The sequence below is a fragment of the Rana temporaria genome, chromosome 4, assembly GCF_905171775.1.
Source record: "Rana temporaria chromosome 4, aRanTem1.1, whole genome shotgun sequence".
Taxonomy (NCBI): domain Eukaryota; kingdom Metazoa; phylum Chordata; class Amphibia; order Anura; family Ranidae; genus Rana; species Rana temporaria.
In genome coordinates this window covers 159,796,712-159,817,917 of record NC_053492.1, presented here as the reverse complement: position 1 = coordinate 159,817,917, position 21,206 = coordinate 159,796,712, and the positions used below count along the sequence as shown (strand labels likewise).

Here is a 21,206-nt window from a genome sequence, read left to right as displayed (position 1 = left end):
ACAGCAACAGAAGATACTTTTTTTCAAACCCCAACTACTGATAAAAATGTTTCCTTTTTCTTCCTAACCCCTATTCTGACTAACCTGTGTAAAACAATATCTGCACACTTACCTATTTATAGGCTGCTCTGGTCCAGTCAAATGATCCCCCTGGGTCAGCCAGTGGCAGCTGCAGGGAAAAGGATATGGCTCTTGACAGCAGCTGGCAATGCCTAGGTGCTGATGTCACCCATAAGCTTACTGTGGTTCATGCGTTTTTGGCGCTTCATCCTCTCCCCTGCAGCCATAACTGGCTGACAGGGGGGAGCCCAGTAAAATGAACTGACTGGAGCAGCCTAAAAAAATAGTAAGTATATAGAGCTTTTCATGCACAGGTTAGTCAATATAGATGTCAGGAGGGTGGAGGGAGTGTTTAAGAGTAGGTAGGGTTTGACTGGGATTCTACTTTATGTTAAGAACACATACTTGAATAGAATTTATTTTCAAAGCAGAGTTTCATGTCACTTTAATATTTTCTCTAGCTTGAAACAAGTATGCAGCCAGTGAAATTAATATAGTCAGAACACTTGATTAGTTTACTTGCTCCAAATGAGGCAGTAAAACCAGGAGAACAAAACAACCACCAAATAACTAGCATTAGTTCTGTAAATAACCCCAAACTTCATGAAATGATATAGCAGTCCAAAGTTGATTGGGAACTATTTTAAACAATGATCCCATTCGATCGTATTTTTTTCAATGTAACTGAAAAGGTGTCATCCATATACAAGCACAGCTTTTTAACTTTAGACTTTGTGTGATATAAATAAAATAAAAATTTGCTAATACAATGTTCTGTCCTCAAAATACCTGGAATGAGGCATGATGTAAATGCCAGCTCTTTAAAGATGTCAGCATAAAAAGGAAAATAAAAATCCAAACCGCTTAAACATTTGTTATTTTAATATTTGACAGTTGGAAGGCGAAACACACAAGAGCTTAGTGTATGGTATCCAAGTTCAGAGAGAAATATGTATGAGTGCACGTTTTAGATAGCTGAAAATTAAATTGGACACATTCTAAATCCTCTCTAGTGAAACGCACCAGCAGGATGCTTTCAAGCAAGTCTATGCCGTCAGCATTTCCGACCCTTCTCCACCGGTGGCATCATGAGAAATGTGAAGATCTTCTAACATCTCTGCCAGACTGATTCGAGGAGCTCCCTCCTCATCAGTGTCACTCTCCACTGCAATGTCAGCATCTGAAGGAGAGAAAGCAAGCATGAGGTCTAGACTGCAAGGCGACCAAAGAGGAAAATGAGCATGATAAAACAGATGAAGAAATATGTTCATTGCTTCTTTGTACTACACTCAAGAGTGTTTCTCACCAAGTACAAATCTAAAACATCTCTGCGTGCATTAATATTCACATTCTTATTTTTGCGAATCTGAATGGTACATACACAATCTTATTGATTTCCTGGTTGCTTAATGCATATCTAGCTATTTGGTATATAAAGCGCAATGCTAAAAAAAAACTTCTAGACAATGTTGCCAATATATGCAGAGAAAAGCCACTACTCCAGACAATGCTTTGATGTTTAGTTGCACATAAAGAGTTCAGGTGACAGCATGGTCACTGTGTCGAGGACACCAAATGGGCATTGCTCCCATCATAGACAATGGACGTCACATATATGCATATGGCCGATATTAACAAGCAGCGAAAGAGCTTTGAAACAAGTCTACACTTAACAGCTTGTAAAGTTATTCTTTTTCAAAGTTCACCACACTCAAAAAAGTCTGGTCTCAGGCGTTTCTAACAGATTAGAAACTTCTGCTGGTTGTGTGCAATCTTCTCTTCGAAAAATAAAACACTAAGGCGACTTTCACACTGGGGTGATGAGGGCGTTGGGGCTTTACCGTCATTTTAGCAGTGCTTTTCGGCCACTAGAGGGGCACTTCTAACCCCCGCTAGCGCAGGAGGAGGAGTTAATAGTGCCCATGTAGCGCCACTGCCGAAGTGATTTGCAGGCACTTCGGCAGCGCTGCCCATTCATTTCAATGGGCAGGGCAATTTAGGAGATAAGCCGCCCCAAAGATGCTGCTTGCAGGATATTTGTTTTAATGTCCCACAAGCGCACCGCTCCAGTGTGAAAGCACTCGGACTTTCACACTGGAGTGACAGGAGAGGCGCTCTATAGCCGATATTTTTAGCGCTAAAACGCCTATAAAGCACCTCAATGCCAAAGTGGCCTAAAAATTCTGTGTCTCTGCTGTGAAATTTAAAAATAAATGACTCCACAGTGCATATAGCTACAGAGGTAAATGGAGGGCTTTAAAGTACTTTTACGGTTTGTCCAGAATATGTTAACACTTTACTGGGCATAGTCTGGGCACTTTAAAAAACACCAGTTCCATTGCAGGAAAAAAAAAAAAAACTTTCAGAGCATTTTTGTACAAAGTTTAGGAAAGTTTAGCATTTTTTTCTGCCAGAAGGCTCCAACATTACAGAGTCCAGTTGATTGTGACAAAAGCAAGCCATAGACGGTTTAAATCTGGGCTGGTTCAGTGGGGACAAGCTGAGATTTAAACAATGTTTGGGCAGGCTGAATGTACGCAAGTTAATTGTTCGATCAACGTGGATACAACCAGCCTGACAGATTTGTCACGCAATTATTGCCACTAGCAATAATTACTGTTTTCACCCAGGTGGGATGGCTCCCCCCACCCTGAGAGCACAATAGTTCCGGGGATGGGACCCCCCCCCCCCCCCCCATCAACACTGACTGTGTTGATGGGGAAATTAAGAGATTTTCTTTTCTGCAACCCGTAGATGTGAAAACGGGTCTATATTTATATATATAGCTGTGTGCTTCAATTTGAAAAACACTTGTCTAAGCACTTAATAAGCATCCTTACTTCTGTAAATGTTGACATTCTTTCGAATAAGTTCATCTTCCTCCAGATCTTCAAGGAAGTCTTGATACTGCCTGCAAAAGACATCAAAAACCAATTACAGAAACATTCTTTTTCTGTGAAAGGATATTTTACTAAGAATGAAATCTCTATTTAAAACGCACTTTAATGGCATGGCAAATAAACAAGAGTGAACAAATGTGCTCTTCAGAAAGTCTTCATACAGCAAATCCCTAATTCAGAAACAGCTCTACTAACATTTTTACTGACTGGACCCAGTAACATATGGAAAACTTTGGTAAAGCCAAGAAAAGCATCCAGTTCAATGATAAAGCCAATGTGTTCATTTAAAGCTAAACTGCAGGGGAAAAGCTAAATGCACATGAAATGCATACATGGGAGCTATTTTATGTAATGTTTCTATCATTCTGCTGTCTCATCCTACCAGAAAGTCAGATCAGCACAACTGAATGGCACCTTGTGCCGATTCTCTCTCCAAGTCTAAGCTTTTCTGTAATGGGTTATACCGAGGCTCACATACCATGCACACACACAATATATACACACATATATATATATATACTTTACGTGTGTCTTCTTTTTATTTGCCTGGCTTTGATAGCACTAGAAGATGCCTAGCAACCACAGTATAAATTCTGCCTGGCCTAATGCGTAATGCTCAGGTAGTAAACAATTATATGGGGACCTTGTCATACATTCTGTCTAAACCTTCTCTAGGGAAAAATTAATAAACTGGGGCTAGTTCTCTAGGAGATCACCATTTCCTGTCTCAGGATCGGCTGGTAACATGCATGTTAAGTGCTCTCCTTCCTTTCTCAATGGGCACATCATTTTTTTTTTGGAAGATCTGTCAGAATGCATACTATGCTTGCAGGACCAACCATCATTTAAGATCATTAGGTAGGTTAATGCAAGTTAATAATAGGATTTTTATAACAGCTTACCTGTAAAATCCTTTTCTTGGAGTACATCACGGGACACAGAGCAGCATAGTAATTACTATGTGGGTTATAAAGTCTACCTTCAGGTGATGGACACTGGCCACGCCCAAGACAGGAAGTCCCCTCCCCTATATAACCCCTCCCATACCGGGAGTACCTCAGTTTTGTAGCCAAGCAAGAAGTATCCCAATATCCCCAAACAAGAGGGGCAGGAGCTGTGTGTCCCCGTGATGTACTCGAAGAAAAGGATTTTACAGGTAAGCTGCTATAAAAATCCTAATTTTCTTCTTTCTCGTACGTCAGGGCTCAACAGTTCAAGTCCTGAGCTACTAGCCAGGCCTCAAGAGTTACTCGCCACCAGTTGCCCCACCTAATTCATACACTGCCCTGCGCCTAATTGTACCTGTAAACACGCCCTCGTAGATTATCTCATAGAATGACACTGTTAAATGTTTTATGCAGAATCAAGTTACACAATTAAATATTACCAACAACAAATTTTACGAAATGGAACAGGGCACTGGGGGCAGACCAGGGGGACAGGGCACTGGGGGCAGACCAGAGGGACAGGGCACTGGGGGCAGACCAGAGGGACAGGGCACTGGGGGCAGACCAGAGGGACAGGGCACTAGAACTGGGTCTCTTCCCCATTCTCTTGCTGTCTCCTCTGCAACTCCCATCCATCCTCTCTCTCTCTCTCTCTCCCATTCATCTCATCATCAGGAGCCTGTGTGTGCGGCTCCACGCTTGCATGTCCCCACTTCCCCCTTTTATTCAGGCTGGCAGTGAGGAGAGGAGCTGCAGCACAGCGGGAGGGAGTACAATCCAGCGCTGAGATCCACACAACTGCACAGCCATTGACACCATAGCACAGCGCACACTGACACTGCACAGCACACATTGAGACCAGTCTGTTCACAGTGCTCAGGCTGAACTGGTGAACACCTACATAGAGCACAAGGAGAAGAAAACGGCACAAACTGGTAGGCTGACGCTCTCATGTCAGGGCAACTTTCAGTGAGCGCTGTACCGGAGTGGTAATTTTCGCAATCCTCCACCTCACTCATTACTTCCTGCTCCCTGCTCTCCAGCTACATTGGTCGGGGGGAGGGGGGCAGGCTCAGAGAGGTCATACTGTTAGGTCCCATGGCTTAATGAGGATTGTAAGGAGAGCACCTGTGTACTGCTCTGCCTGTGCGCGACTCACCAGACTACTTTTCCTGAGCATGCACCTTTTCTCTTCGGCCGCCAATCTCATCGGGACTCTAAGTGTAGGCACAGATTGGAGGGAGATTGGTCATGCATCCCTGTCATCACTCGCCCCCAGCTTAAATCCACTCGCCAAATGCTAGTAGGCGAGTGGAAATTTTGAGGGCTGTCGTACGTCACAGGACACAGAGCAGCATAGTAATTACTATGTAGGATGTCCTAAAGCAAAGCCAATGAGGGGAGGGAGACACAATAAAAAAGCCGGATGCCATCAGACATGAGGACCTAAACTGCAGCCTGCAGCACACTGCGCCCAAAGGTGATATCCTCATGACTTCTTACATCCAACTGATAAAATTTAGTGAATGTGTGGACAGATGCCCAAGTCGCAGCCTTACAAACTTGAGTGTCCATCACCTGAAGGTAGGCTCTATAACCCACATAGTATTTACTATGCTGCTCTCTGCCCCGTGATGTACGAGAAAGAAACATAACTGAGACATATTATGTGAACTGTTTAACCCTCAAATTATCAATACTATTTAGCCATCTCTATGATCTAGGCACCTGTTCTAGACAGACTGCAGTTCAGCATATTAGCCTATCCTAAGAGACTCATCGTGGCCTGTAACTGAAAGCAGAGCAGCACACTACCCTGTGCTGCCGACAAGCAGAAAAGAACCAGAATAGAAATTCCAAAAATAAAAAGCGTTAGTCTCCTGCAGCAAAGCATAGAAAGTGTTTGTGAGCAGGGAAGATATGTTTTGAATCCCTTGTAGGCCATCAACAGAGCATTTGTTAGTCTGCTCTTGTGTCTCATCCCCCTTACACCTTAACCACCCTCGCCAAGTGAAGGGATCCTCACGGAACGAATGTGGAGGAATGAGGTTTTGCATATATATGGTACCACTATATAATCCAAGTCCTGACCATGTTCTTTGGCCAGGTCTCTGGAACAGGGAGTGCCCAGAAGTGCAGCAAATGTGGTGTTCACATTTACAGCCGATATGGCAGGCGGAAATGCATCAGTCAAGAGGAATTTTGTAACTAGGTCACCATCCTGAGACAAAGCGCAGATGGAAAACCAAACGTAAAAAGGAGTGTAAATACTTATATTACCAGAGGCATCAAAGACAGTATAATAGGGATTAAAACAAAGTGAATTAGCCCCCATTTATGTGCCTCTGTATCCACTTGTATGCCAAGTATTGTGGGTTGTGTATAGCCAGGAACAGTCTAAAGAACGGGGCAATCTGGTCTTATCCTGCCTTACATTAGTCCATGCTGCTGTGCTCTTTAAGCTCCCGGCTTCACCCATCATAGTGGGCATATCTCCCCTCTCGTATGTGTACTATATATATATATATATATATATATATATATATATATATATATATATATATATATATATATATATATATATATATATATACACCCACACACGTACGTTTGTTTGAGCTTTGGGGAGCACCCCCTAATGCAAAAGGCTGGGCACTCCTGTGCCCATGGTCTAGGACTGCAGCCCTGTGCCCTCTACTGTACAATTAACATAAAAGTGAAATTATTTGGATGAATGTATAGCTGAATTCATTTTTGCATTGTTTTCAGTGTTAAGAGTTCCAAGTCTATTCACTATTTGAATAGTATGAAACACCCTAAAGAATTGAATAACCAACTAGATGCTATAACAGGAAACATATTTGCCACAAAATTCTAATTATTAAAAGTCACAGATATATTTGGATGGGAGAAATAAGTGCAGAGCTTCATGGGAAAAAGCTACTTGTATTCATTTGTTTGGTTAACCACCGCTGATAATAAGTTAATACTGAAATCACTGAAGAGCTCTTTAAACTGATCTTCATAACACAAAAGGTCACCAGACTGAATAAAAAGTCCTTCAGTACACAAGTGCTAAAATCAAACATTATAGAAGAGTTGTGCTGAACGTGTATGACAATGTTAGCTAAGACCACCGGGGATGTACAAGTGGTCATACACATGACCTTTCAGCCAGCACATCCAACATTTAACCGCCCCTTACAATAATACCCGAAGAGGAACATTCTGAAGAAATTGTTAATAAACTGAAGCAAAAAACTAAATCACATTTCTACTGTCTCTATCACATATCAAGATAGCTACACTGCTCAAAAAAATTAAAGGAACACTTTTGAATCGGAACTCCTGGGATATTGATCTGATCAGTTAAGTAGCAGAGGGGGAAGGTTGTATACAGAGGGGGTTGTTAATTTCAGTTAACGGCAAAGCAGCTGAAACTGATTAACAACAGGTGCACTAGATGGGCAACAATGAGAAGACCTCCAAAACAGGAATGTTTTTTCAGGTGGGAGGTGTCAGACATTTTTTTCCCTACTCGTCTTTTCTGACCATTTTTCACCAGTTTTGGCTAAAGTCAGTGTCACTACTGGTAGCACGAGGTGATACTTGGACCCTATAAAGGTTGCACCGGCAGTCCAACTCCTCCAGGATGGCACATCAATACGTGTCATTGCCAGAAGGTTTGCCATGTCTCCCAGCACAGTCTCAAGAGCATGGAGGAGATTCCAGGAGACAGGCAGATACTCTAGGAGAGCTGGACAGAGCCGTAAAAGTTCCATTAACCCATCAGCAGAACCAGTATCTGCTCCTTTGTGCAAGGAGGAAGAGGATGAGCACTGCCAGAGCCTTACAAAATGACCTCCAGCAGGCCACTGGTGTGAATGTCTGACCAAACAATCAGAAACAGACTTCATGGGGGTGACCTAAATCCAAAAGAACACCTCTGGGACATTATGTTTCGGTCCATCCGGTGCCACCAGGTTGCACCTCAGTCTGTTCAGGAACTCAGTGATGCTCTGGTCCAGATTTGGAAGGAAATACCCCAGGACACCAGCCATTGTCTCAGGAGCATGCCCCGATGTTGTCAGGCATGCATACAAGCACTTGGGGGGGCATACAAAATACTGAGGACCATTTTGAGTTGTTGCAATGAAATTTCAGCAAAATGGACTAGCTTGCTGCATAATTTTTTCTCTTTGATTTTCAGGGTGTCTTTGAATTCAGCCCTCTGTAAGTGGATAATTTTCATTTCCATCAAATGATGTGTCATTCTTTCAATCCTAACACATTACCCAGTCCATATCAGTATAGATATCCAGGATGAGATTTTTGCCCGTTAAGATCTGATATGTTTTCAAAGTGTTCCTTTAATTTTTTTTGAGCAGTGTAGATAGATAGATAGAAACTTCCCTTCATTCTTAAGGGCCTGTTTATATATATATATATATATATATAAAAACACGCACACACACATATCTATATACATAATGTAAAGTCCCGCCAATGCAGTAGAGAGATTAAAGACAACACAAAGTTCTCACGTGAGTGAAGGTCCCCAGAGGGTTGTTTCGGAGTGTAAAAAACAAGGTTTTCCATCTTCTCTGGGTTTTGTTCTTCCCAAATCAGGGTCTTGTGTCTAGAGAGCTTTGGAAGGGAAGAAGCCTCTAATTCTCTGTCAGGGTCTTGCCGGAGACCAGCAGGCTAAGTGTGCAAACGTGTTATAATGAAGGGCAAAGCAGGGCTCCATGACTTCACTGGAGTTTGCGAGGCTGTAAGGGAGCAACCAAGTGTGTATATCTCCACCGTGAGCCCAGTGAGTGTGCAGAGGGAACCACGAAAGGTGCAGAGTTATATGCAAGCACAAGCTCCCTGTGAGTTGGTCTGTGGGACCAGACCAAAGGCCAGAGGTTAAGGGCGGAGCAGCGGTGCTGTGAGAGGGTGTCAGGAGGCTGAATATCATCTTCATGTTTGAAACCCCTGTGGAGGCCACTAATGTATTTTGTTGAACTATTATTTTTATTTTGAATAAAAGTGGGCCATTAAGCCCTGAATAGCATGTCTAGCGTGGACTGAACCCTGTGGAAAAATGCATCACACTTGTGCCAATACCCTGAGAAGATTTATCTATATTATACTGGATATACCTGTGTATACATACACACCATTTCATGTGTGCATAAACCCAATCATTCTTATCCTAATGTTGCACTAACGATTGCTTATTGTTCTTATGTGTTTGGTGAAGTTATGTCAAAAAGGAAAACAAGGAGCACTACAGGGCCTGCCAAACACTATCCCAGTAGTGAACATAAATCTCTGCAGAATTATATTCAAAATTATCCATGAATAAATATCCATTATCTTTAGCAATGAGGTAAATATAATTAAGCCAAAACAGCTGAAGTTTAAATAGAGACATTTTCCTTATACATGCCACATAATGGCAATGGATATGATTACCACTTTGTATCTGTAGAAAGGACCAAGTCACACAAAATAGACAAATAGACGTCAACACACAAATGTGAGCCACATGGTCAGTGAATAGAGACCTTTCATCATCTGTGTCCGTGCCTTCTCTGTCTCTGTCTAGCTCCTGCAACTTCCAGTTTCTCCTTTTCTGCCTTCTGGCACGATCATAGACCTTCTTGATTAGAACCTGTATGAGATGGAAAGAGGGAAATACTTGGGCTCAATGGGTTGCCAGTACTGGATTCTTCTAAAGATGCTTCTTGCTGGGCGGTGTCTGGCTTTATTTTGCATTACAGACCCAGGATAAGCATGCAGCAAATGTAGAGTCAGAATTCAAAACTAAAACATTTTGACACTTTGAGAATTGTTCATACAAACTTAAAAGTTGCTGCATATCTTGGTTCAAGTTTCTGTGAAGAAACAATTGATCTGCTAAGGTTTGTGCTCCTAATAGACTGTTAAGTGTGATAGGCCCCTTTCACACCTGCGGACCGTATGTCCGCTTTTTCATCCATCCGTTTACGGATAAAAAAAGGGACGTACATTAATCCCTATGAGCTAGCGGTTCATCCGCTGACACCCGATCTTATCCGTGTCCGCAATCCTCCAGACAAGAGTAAACTCACGCATTTGCTTTTTACCTATAGGTAAGCCTATAATAAGGCTTACCTATAGGTACAGTAAATGTGCACCGTTTAGGACAGTGGTTCTAGTGCCTGTGACCCCTTGATAAAATTTCTCACGTTGTGGGGACCCCTAACAGTAACATTTTCATAGCGTGGGTTGTCAGCACCCTAGGCAAGTAATTTGCACCCCTAACCCACGGACATTCCACTCGTACAGTATTAAAACCCCTTATGGTACATTTTAGGGTGTACCACCCTTTGTTCTCCTTTCTTTCCCCTTTATCTCTCTCTATCCTAATTTCTTGTCCCCCCCTCTAGTCTCAGCCCCCAGCCATGCCGTGAACTGAATGGGCGGCTGCGGGTTACAGGAAGAGCCCGGCATTCGCCGGGTTACAGGAAGAGCCCGGGATTCGGTGAACTACAGTCTCTGACCATCTCCTGCGGTATGCCCACAGTCTCTGACCATCTCCTGCAGTATGCCCACAGTCTCTGACCATCTCCTGCAGTATGCCCACAGTCTCTGACCATCTCCTGCAGTATGCCCACAGTCTGACCATCTCCTGCAGTATGCCCACAGTCTCTGACCATCTCCTGCAGTATGCCCACAGTCTCTGACCATCTCCTGCAGTATGCCCACAGTCTCTGACCATCTCCTGCAGTATGCCCACAGTCTCTGACCATCTCCTGCAGTATGCCCACAGTCTCTGACCATCTCCTGCGGTATGCCCACAGTCTCTGACCATCTCCTGCGGTATGCCCACAGTCTCTGACCATCTCCTGCGGTATGCCCACAGTCTCTGACCATCTCCTGCAGCATGCCCAGTGTCTCTGACCATCTCCTGTGGTATGCCCACAGTCGCTGACCATCTCCTGCAGCATGCCCAGTGTCTCTGACCCTCTCCTGTGGTATGCCCACAGTCGCTGACCATCTCCTGTGGTATGCCCAGGGTCTCTGATCATCTCCTGTGGTATGCCCACAGTCGCTGACCATGTCCTGCGGTATGCCCACAGTCGCTGACCATGTCCTGCGGTATGCCCAGGGTCTCTGATCATCTCCTGTGGTATACCCAGTGTCTGACCATCTCCTGTGGTATGTCAGCAGTTCCTGATGCTCTCCTATTTTATGTCTGCCATCCCTGATGCGCACCTGTATCATGTCCACAGTCTCTGACCATCTTCTGCATCGTGTCCACAGTCTGACTACACTGTTATGTACCATCTCTGGGCATATTTTCTGAATTCTATGTGTGGTACTTTGGTGATGTCGGGGGCCGCATATGAGGCCCTTGTGTCAAAAAAGCTGACCACCACTGTCCTAAACCAAAGTGAGCCAACGTTTGTAACAGGTTTTATCTATAAATATAGCTAGCACTTTTATTAGAATCCATAGTTTACAGAAGAATTCTTAAGGGTCATAGCTAAAACTGCAGATCATGTATTTATAAGCAGAGTGCGCCATCTAGGGGATAGAACTCGACTTACCACATCAGGAATGTTATGGGGGTTCATCTTGTTAATAAACTCATCATTTAAATTACAGTTTGCCAGATCAAATCTGAAAGAAAGGATTTGCATAAAAAAAAAAGAGAAGGATTTACAATTCCAGATGAGGTATCAGAAACAAACAATACCGACAACTTTAAACTTGGAAAAGATATTCTGCTAAGCTTAGTATTATCTGCAAGTAGCTGAACAAAGCAGATCATTAGGGAAAAGCAGTGCTGGGATGCCTGGGAGGTGTGTGTAATTTAGCAGTACACCCACACACACTCCAATGGGAACAGAGTCTCTGAGCACTCCAAATAACAAACTGATCAGGAACAGACGTGACAGCCAGCACTACAGGGCACACAAACTGTTCTAAAATAAAACACGAATATGCCCTATGGAGTTTACTGTAGGTAAACAGTCGTTTTGCATAGCAGATCACAGAATGCGTTCTATATGTAGCAATACGACTGGTATTTCAGCAGAAAACACAGTTAGCAATTATCTCAAAATGTTGCAGCTATCTATAGACCAAGAAGAATGTCATAATGCATCAACTGCTTGAACTCAACTAATACAAATATGTGTACCATTTATAAAGGGGCTCTGGGAATAAAGAGATACACGCAATTGGTTTGTTTATTGGTTAAATTGCACCTTTGTAGTAGCTGGCCCATATACAGTATATTCTGAAAATTGCAAATTCATTTTTATTAGTGACATAGCTGAAGATCACAAGATTTTCCTGCCTGCTTCAAGCTCCAAACAAAAACTTGCACATCCCCGTTCATAGTTTTTCATTTTTGGTGCAGGGAAACGTCTGTGCACTGGAGGGCTGAACTACTTTTCAAGAAGCTATGTACAGCACCCTTCCACCAGCCATGATCTGCTGGCATTGCATAGAGAAGAAAGTAGCAACGTCACAGACAGAAAGGTTTTATTTAAAAAGGAGTCCACTAAGCTGGGCTTACAGTGAGGCACTGCTCTTTAACCTATACATATTGAAGTCACTGCTGTTAGGTCAGATCAGGCTCATAATGTCAGACTTAAATGTCTGCTTCATCAAGGTCAGACAAACACTACTTAACCAATGATGGACGAAAACACTTCGGAAACCTATAAAGTGTCTGATTTGACTAGGCAAGACCCCCCAAGCAATTACTTTGCATGCCAGGCTGAAAAAAAATCAGAGCTGAGGGCTCTTGAGAGGAGTACTGAGGCAGAGTGCTCTGATGTATTCATAAAGCTTTGTACAGAACCCTGCTGTGCCCCCCCAACCATGATCTGCCTGCACCACATAGAGAAGCACAATGATTTCACTGGGTCCAAAATAAAGGTATGGAAATAAAACAGAAATCTATTTTTAAAACAACATCATAGAAAGCTTAGCCACTGGTTAAGCATGCCATTTATCTGTATTTGTTTTATTTATTATTTTATGCAAAAAAAAATATATATGTATTTGAATTTAACCAATGCAATTATAGCATGTTACTTCATTTCCCCAAAAATTGGCAAAACATGCGATTACTTTGGAGTGATTTGGGGGGGGGGGGGGGGGGGGTTTGCTACTTTCCTTGTAGGTCGGCTCCCCTGCGCGAGGTCACGTAGATCTACGTCACCTTGCGCGCCCCCCGCTCGCACCTGATCCCGACACGTGTGCCCGACGGGTGCCATCACTGCCGGGCACCCGCGATCACTCATTACAGAGCGAGAACCCGGGAGCTGCGTTTGTAAACACACAGCTCCCGGTCCTGTCAGGGGGGGGGGAAATGACCCATCGTCTGTTCATACAATGTATCAACAGCGATCAGTCATTTCCCCATGTCAGTCCGACACCCCCCCCCCTTCAGTTAGAACACACCCAGGGAACATGATTAACCCCTTCCTCACCCCCTAGTGTTAACCCTTTCACTGCCAGTGGCACATTTTTATAGTAATCAATGCATTTTTATAGCACTGATCGCTATAAAAATGCCAATGGTCCCAAAAATGTGTCAAAAGTGTGTGCCATAATGTCGCAGTACCGATAAAAAACGCTGATCGCCGCCATTACTAGTAAAAAAAAAAAAATATTAATAAAAATGCCATAAAAACTATCCCCTATTTTGTAAACGCTATAACTTTTGTGAAAACGCTTATTGCGATTTTTTTTTTACGAAAAATATGTAGAAGAATACGTATCGTCCTAAACTGAGGAAAAAAATAGTTTTTTTTATATATTTTTTGGGGGATATTTATTATAGCAAAAAGTAAAAAATATTCATTTTTTTTTCAAAATGGTCGCTCTTTTTGTTTATAGCGCAAAAACTAAAAACCGCAGAGGTGATCAAATACCACCAAAAGAAAGCTCTATTTGTCGGAAAAAAAAGTACTCAAATTTTGTTTGGGAGCCACGTTGCACGACCGCGCAATTGTCAGTTAAAGCGACGCACTGCCGAATCGCAAAAAGTGGCCTGGTCATTGACCAGCAATATGGTCTGGGGCTGAAGTGGTTAAAAGAGAGCTTTATCGGTTTCAAAACAACGATCTAACAGAATTTAGGAAAACTGATTGTTTTACAGGTAAAAATTGTAAATTCTTTTAGTAATTTCCCTGAGGCATGCTGTATATGTCTGCAGCACAATCTTATCCCCATACTCCACCAGACGGAATATGAGGCCCATGAGCTACAGGTTTCTGTAGCAGCCCATTGGCCAGCATCCACCAAGGAGTGGGCGGAGCTGAATTTGACGAGGCTGCACGATCTAACAGAATTCTAAGCCCCTGCTCATAGGGGAATAAGGGAAGAGCTAAATAGGTTACCATCCCTAAACGGGGGGGAGGGGGGGGGTGATGAATCTTTCACGTGTAAGGAGACAGAATATATGGGTAAAACCTTTACAAAAAAGAGTATAACTTGCTTCCAATCATTTTTAAAGTGCAATTAAATATTTTCTTTGCTAAATCTAATTTTAAAAATGTAAACCCAACATTTGATATTCATGGGTCTGCTGCATCATGAACTTAGATGAAAAAGATTTTTTTTTTTACCCTACTGTAACTTCCCTCGCAGAAACACCCTAAGCCGCCCCCCCTGAGCCTGATCTCAGTCCAGCGTTGTACACTCTACAGCAGCTTTTCTCCCCTCTCCCGGCTATCATGGGCTTGGCTGAGAGCAGCGGGTGCCATTGGCTCCTGCTGCTGTCAGGCAAAACCTACGAGTTCTGTGTCTGAACAGACACAAACAGCCAGGCTTGGGAGCGAGCCCACACAAGTTCCCACATGGGAAGCGTCTTGCTATGGGGAAACTCGTAAGAGTAGTCAGGAAAGCCGGTGGGGAACCCAAATAGAGGTTCTTTATGCAAAACCATTGCACAGAGCAGGTAAGTAATTAAGCAATAATAATTGATTGTAGTTCATCTAGCACACAATCCTCAAATCTTCCTGCATTATACAGTCACCAATTACAGATTTTCTATCTAACCATATATGTAGATCATAAACACAAAAAATGATAGCATACCCTTGGACCAAGTCTCCATGATTCAGCAGATGTCCCAAGTGTGTACGACAATGGTACTGTTGACTTGTGTTCATCTCCGAAGTTTTTTGAACCCAAACTTCAGCAAGTGTATGCTGTGTAAAAAGAAAATGGAAAGGAAATTATATATCTTTCTGTGAATACATAAAACAAAAATAACTACTCTCCAAGCTCCATAGAAGTCTACGAGGTTATGCTGCACATACACAAGCAGCAAAGGTGTGCATTTTACTGTATACAGAGTGTGACAGAACCTCAAGGCATTTGGTGCCAGAACTCAATAAATATTCAACTGAGAAGGAGCAGGGAGAGTAACATCATCGGCACAATCTGAGTGCAGGAAAGGGGTAAGAAAACATTCTGAAAATACTTTTAGAAAGTTTCTTTAGGCTCCGTTCACACTGGGTGCCGATGCGGCTCCCAGCAACGATCCTGTGCGCCTGGTTCATCGTTTAAGGTCCGATTTAAGCCAGAATTTTGGGCTGAATTCGGACCTAAAACAGACCAAAGACGCACCGGAGCCGCATCAAAGATATGTGAACCGGCTCCATAGAGAGCCATTCACATTCTCCTGCTATTGTGAACCCGGCCTTACCCTTCACTCAATAAAGCAGAGAAAAAATTATTTGCAAAGTGTAACAACCTGGAACTGTTAGTAAGACTTTCAAAACATTGACTTCTGACTCATAGTTACCTTCCTCAAAAGGCCATATAAAAATAGCACGGATTGCACATTTTCTTTTCGGTGGATGGATAATTAAAGATGCCGGCATTGAAGATCCTTGGTGTGTGTTCTATATTGCACCTTTGTGTACACACAACATTTAAGCATTGATCATCTGACCTTGACATGTCTGCCTTCGTCCTTTAGAGTCAGGACGGCTGTGCTGGTGTCTTGGTTTTGTATTTCTACAAGCGCCACTCGCAAAGGGGAGCTGCATACATTGATTTAAATTGTTCCTGTTCACCTACTGATACTTTTATGTTTAATCTTATCCTACTGATACTTTCAGATGAGCCCCACCTGTGTTTTGTTTTCTAAAAGGCTGAGGACATAAAAAATGACTAATCGATCTACAAGCTAGGATGTGATTATACTTGTGTCCTTTGTAAAGAGTTACTTTGTACCAAACCTTGCATGCAACTGTGAATATGATATGTAATTGTGTACTGAATTGTTTATTCTTTGTGCTCATGTTGAGCATATTGGTTATTGTACCAACATTTTGTACAACATAAAAACACTTTTTTTTGCATCTTGTCAATAAAAAGTAAAAAAAAAACAAAATGACTAATCTTGAATTCGACTAGTGATTTGTACCCAGCACTGGTAGCAATGGCAGAGAACAAACGTTTCAAACCTGAGACCGGGGTCCAGTAAATTCTTCTAAAGCCTTCCATGCCCTAGCAGTAAATAAAACGTTTATACCCGTACAATAAGGCCTCTACTGCACAGGCAGTCACTGAAAATATAACAAGCAGCCAAAAGTCACTGTACACCGGTGTGATGTTTTGTTTTCAAGGGCCACAGGAAATGTAACTTGGCATGCTGAGTGACAGGTGACACCGTGAGTGGCAACCATTAACCAAATGCTTGGCCTACAGTTGTGGCATGAAGTTTCTATGCAAAATCCCCAATTGGCTATATAAAAAAAACAATGCAAAATACTTAAAGTCTATAAAAAAGCAGTATTTTGTTGAAAATATGAGTAAGGCCTCATTCACACGAGGCGGACTCCGCCTGCTCCCGCCAGCTCAGCGGGAGATCAGTCAGCAGATCTCCGCTGAGCCGACGGATGACAAGCTCCTCTCTGCTCACTGAGCGGGGAGGGGCTTGTCGGGCACCGCTGTCTCCTATGGAGCGATCTGATGAAAACGGACAGCATGTCCCACATAGACGGATGGGGACATGGCCCCCATACGTCTGTTTTTATCGGATAGGGTCGGATGTCAGCGAACATGTCTCCGCTGACATCCGACGCTCCATAGGGATGCATGGAGCGGCCGTTCAGGTCCGCCGTCAAAACGGTCCGTCGTGTGAATGAAGCCTTACAGTGAAGTAAAGACACACAATTATAAAAATGACAAGGCTATTTGAAGCCTTCTGTTTCTCATTTTGTCTTCTCTTTTTGGTTCTGGCTCCCTCAATCAATGTCTTATTGACCTTTAGGACTTATACATTCCAGAGTCATTTACCTGGCTGCAGGAGGAGTTATTAGAGAAGTACACAAAAGCAGAGAATCTTCTGGGAGCCTGCAGCTCCCTATCCTACTGAAATAATAAGCTGTGGAGTGGAGGGAGGGCTGGCAGAATGCAGGTGGTACAGCTGGTATCCTGCAACTAGGTGCTGCCTGGCATGCTCTCATTCTTCCACCAGTGATTGGCAGGTCTCAGGAGCATATCCTGAGCTGAATGGGAGGACTAGAGAGGAGAAGCAAGGAAGGGACAAGCTGGAGAACAAGAGGAGCACTGTGTGACGGTGACAAAAGGGACACACAGGCGGTATAATCACATTACTATAGGACTTGCCACTTTCAAGTGCAAACACAAATTAAAAATGTTTAAATAGATGTCGTAATGCAGTTCATGGACTGTAATGCGTAATCACAACATTTAACCAGACACCCTGAAACAGCAGCCAATCAGAAAGATCTAATGCGGTCATGTGGCAGTGCCAGAGCTTTGCTGATCGGCTGCAGCATAAAAGTGTCTGGTTACAGGTTATGTTTACACATTACACTCGGTGAACTGAGGGACGTTTACACTCACTGTCTACTTTATTAGGTACACATTGCTAGTACGGGGTTGGACCCACTTTTCCTTCAGAACTGCCTCAATTCTTCATGGCATAGATTCAATAAGGTGTTGGAAACATTCCTTAGAGATTTTGGTCCATATTGACATGATAGCATCACACAGTTTCTGCAGATTTGTTGGCTGCACTTCCATGATGCCAATCTTCCATTCCACCACATCCCAAAGGTGCTCTATTGGATTAAGATCTGGTGACTGTGGAGGCCAATAAAGTACAGTGACCTCATTGTCATGTTAAAGAAACCAGTGGTGACATGATATGAGATTTGTGACATGGTGCATTATCCTGCTGGAAGTAGCCACCAGAAGATGGGGACACTGTAGTCATAAAGGGATGGACATGGTCAGCAACAGTACTCGGTAGGCCGTGGCATTTAAACAATGTTCAATTGGTACTAAGGGGCCCAAAGTGTGCCAAGAAAATATCCCCCATCACCAGCAGCCTGAACCAATGATACAAGACAGGATGGATCCATGATTTCATGTTGTTTACATCAAATTCTGTTCCCACCATCTGAATGTCGCAGCTGCAACTGAGATTCATTAGCTTACCGGAGTGGCACTTGGTGCAGGATTTTGCTGCTGTAGCCCATCTGCTTCAAGGTTTGATATGTTGTGCGTTGGAGATATTCGCACACCTTGGTTGTAACCAGTGGTTATTTAAGTTACTGTTGCCTTTCCATCATCTCCAACCAGTGTGCCCTTTATCCTCTGCATCAACCAGGCATTTTCATCTACACAACTGTTGCTCACTGGATAGTTTCTCTTTTTTGGACCATTGTCTGTAAACCCTAGAGATGGTTGTGCATGAAAAATCCCAGAAGATCAGCAGTTTTTGGAACACTCAGACCAGTCCATCTGGCACCAACAACCATACCACGTTTAAAGTCACTTAAATCCCCTTTCTTTCCCATTCTGATGCTCCGTTTGAACTTCAAGTCGTTTTCACCACGTCTAGATGTCTAAAAGCATTGAGTTCATGCCATGTGATTGGCTGGTTAGCAATTTGTGTTAATCAAGCAATTTAAACAGGTGTACCTAATAAAGTGGTCAGTGACTGTATTTCATACATTTAAAGAAGAATTTCAGGTATGACTTTATTATACATTGTTACATTGGTCTAGCTTGCACCAACCTAACTAGGTTCATACCATACCTGACCAATGCCCCTGGAAGCTGGAAATCAGTGAAGTAGACGCCACTACGCCACTTGCTTCTGGGTCCCATGCATTTTCTGAATGAAAAGTGTTCTCCGATTGGACAAGGTCATCCATCAGAGAAAGCTTTATTCAGAAAATGCAAAGAATTCTCTGAAAACCACTCATGTCAAGAGGCTGACCCCCTGTGTTAAAGTAAGCAAAAGTGCAGCCACTCATTGCAGGACCCAGAAAGTGGAGATCACTGAAGTAGCTGTGTCTATTTCTCTGATTTCCAGCTTCCAGGGGGGATTGACCAGGTATGGTATATAGCTACATAGTTACACTGGTTAAGCAGGAACAATGTAACCATGTTTAACAGTGGTCATCAACCCTGTCCTGCAGGGCCCACTAACAGGCCAGGTTTTATGTATTACCTTGGGGAGATGCAGTCTAGAATACTGCAATCACCGAGGAGCAAATGATATCAGCTGTGATGTATTTCAGTTATCTCGCAAACCTGGCCTGTTAGTGGGCCCTGCAGGACAGGGTTGATGACCACTGATGTATAAGATAGCACTGTCTGGAATTGCTTTTTAAGCTGTAATTTCTAACAGTAAGCGTTGAGTGTTCATAATGGCAGGAGGGAGGAAGAGCCTAGTGGTTGAGATCCACTGGCATAACACGGTTCACATAAACAGGGTGATCGGCTGGGAAAAAGACAGAAGTGGAGCCATACCTTATTTGATCTTATTCCAGCGCCTGCTCCTTGTTTTTGGTCTCTGATAAGATCTACATCCATCACAATGAACTCCTCTAGTTGTTTAGGATGAAACAAGCTGTTAAACGGATGTCGCCAATATGTGTTCCCATCAACTTCTGCAACTATGAGGGAGAAAAACATTTTTTTTTTCGTTATATACATATAGGAGAGAAGAGATCATCTTGATTTAAATCTTATCAGTATGTGTTAATGTGTTTATATACACACACGTTGATATGGTGGTAGCCATCCATGTTTGCTCATTAAAATTACAAGCACTGTTTCTGCTCTGCAGTTGCATTTTACTGCTCCTTCTTACACAATACAAGTCTATGAGTCATTGAAAGTAATGCAGTCTTTATGTGGATGTTATGCTATCTGAACAGCTGTGTAGCAGCAAACAAAATATGGACCCAATGACAGCAGCTTCTACTGGGTAATCTACAATTCTTTCTATTGAATACAACAAAAATATGGAAAAACATGCACAGTCACATCAAAATGACCTTAGGAGAATCACTAACAAACTTAAATATGTGCTCACATTTCCCATCAGCTTTGATAAACATGAAAGCACTAAAAATCAAAAGGTTGTATGTTCCATGGAAACTGACCCTGAAATTTGCTTGGACTTCATCCTGAATTTGAAAAAAATTAAGCTAGAGAAGGTTCGCTTTCAGGCAAGAGGTAAAGCCACTTATGCTTTTCATTAGGACAATGAAAAGTTGGGTTTTCAAGTCTAAGGCCCCTTTCAGACGTGCGGATCGTATGTCCGCTTTTTCATCCATCCGTTTGCGGATGAAAAAGGGACATACATTGGTCCTTATGTGATTGAGGGTGTCAGCGGATCAACATCAGCTGACACCTGTAATCATCTGCCTCAGCAAAGATCCGATTTTGCGGACGGAAGAAAACCCTATTTTTTCTTCCGTCTGCGGATCGGAAGAACACGGACACACGGTCCGTGTTCATCCGATCCCCCCATAGGGGAGAGCGAAGAAAAGACAGGGAGGTCCCTGCACAGTGTGCGGAGACCGCCCTGTCAGCCGCCGGCTCAGCGGGGATATACGGAGCTGAGCTTACGGACACACGGAGGCGGATCATTACTGATCCGCCCTGTGTGAAAGGGCCCTAAGGGCACTTTCAACACTGGGGCAGCATGGAGTCTGCTGTTAAGTGCCGTATTAGCAGCGCTTTACCAGCGCTTTGCGGACGCTAGCGGGACACCTTTTATCCCCCGCTAGTGGCCGAAAAGGCGATAAAAGCGCCTGCAAAGTACTGCTTTGCAGGAGCCAGAAACGCACCCGTCCTGCCGAGCTCACGTGAGTAGCGCCCGCATATGTAAACGGTGTTCAAACCACACATGTGAGATATGGCCGCGATTGGCGGAGCGAGAGAAATAATTCTAGCTATAGACCTCCTCTAACTCAAAACATGTAACCTGTAGAATTTTTTTAAACGTTGCCTATGGAGA

At 43.2% G+C, this 21,206-nt stretch overlaps 1 protein-coding gene and 1 non-coding gene across 2 annotated transcripts in view; both read right to left on the bottom strand.

Annotated features, from left to right (window-relative positions):
• Nucleotides 1-920: 920 nt before the first annotated feature.
• The window catches only part of NMD3 (NMD3 ribosome export adaptor), a 95,408-nt gene continuing 75,122 nt past the window's right edge, over nt 921-21,206 (bottom strand). Inside the window, exons 11-16 of the mRNA XM_040349280.1 lie at nt 19,709-19,854; nt 15,002-15,114; nt 11,491-11,563; nt 9,463-9,569; nt 2,901-2,971; nt 921-1,240 (exon numbers count right to left, since the gene is read on the bottom strand). Of these exons, the coding sequence (XP_040205214.1) occupies nt 1,107-1,240; nt 2,901-2,971; nt 9,463-9,569; nt 11,491-11,563; nt 15,002-15,114; nt 19,709-19,854 (644 nt within the window). The 3' untranslated portion in view covers nt 921-1,106. The remainder of the gene's footprint in view (nt 1,241-2,900; nt 2,972-9,462; nt 9,570-11,490; nt 11,564-15,001; nt 15,115-19,708; nt 19,855-21,206) is intronic.
• On the bottom strand, nt 14,106-14,239 carry LOC120938426. The gene has a single exon (XR_005749043.1). It is a non-coding gene; the product is annotated as a small nucleolar RNA SNORA5 (small nucleolar RNA).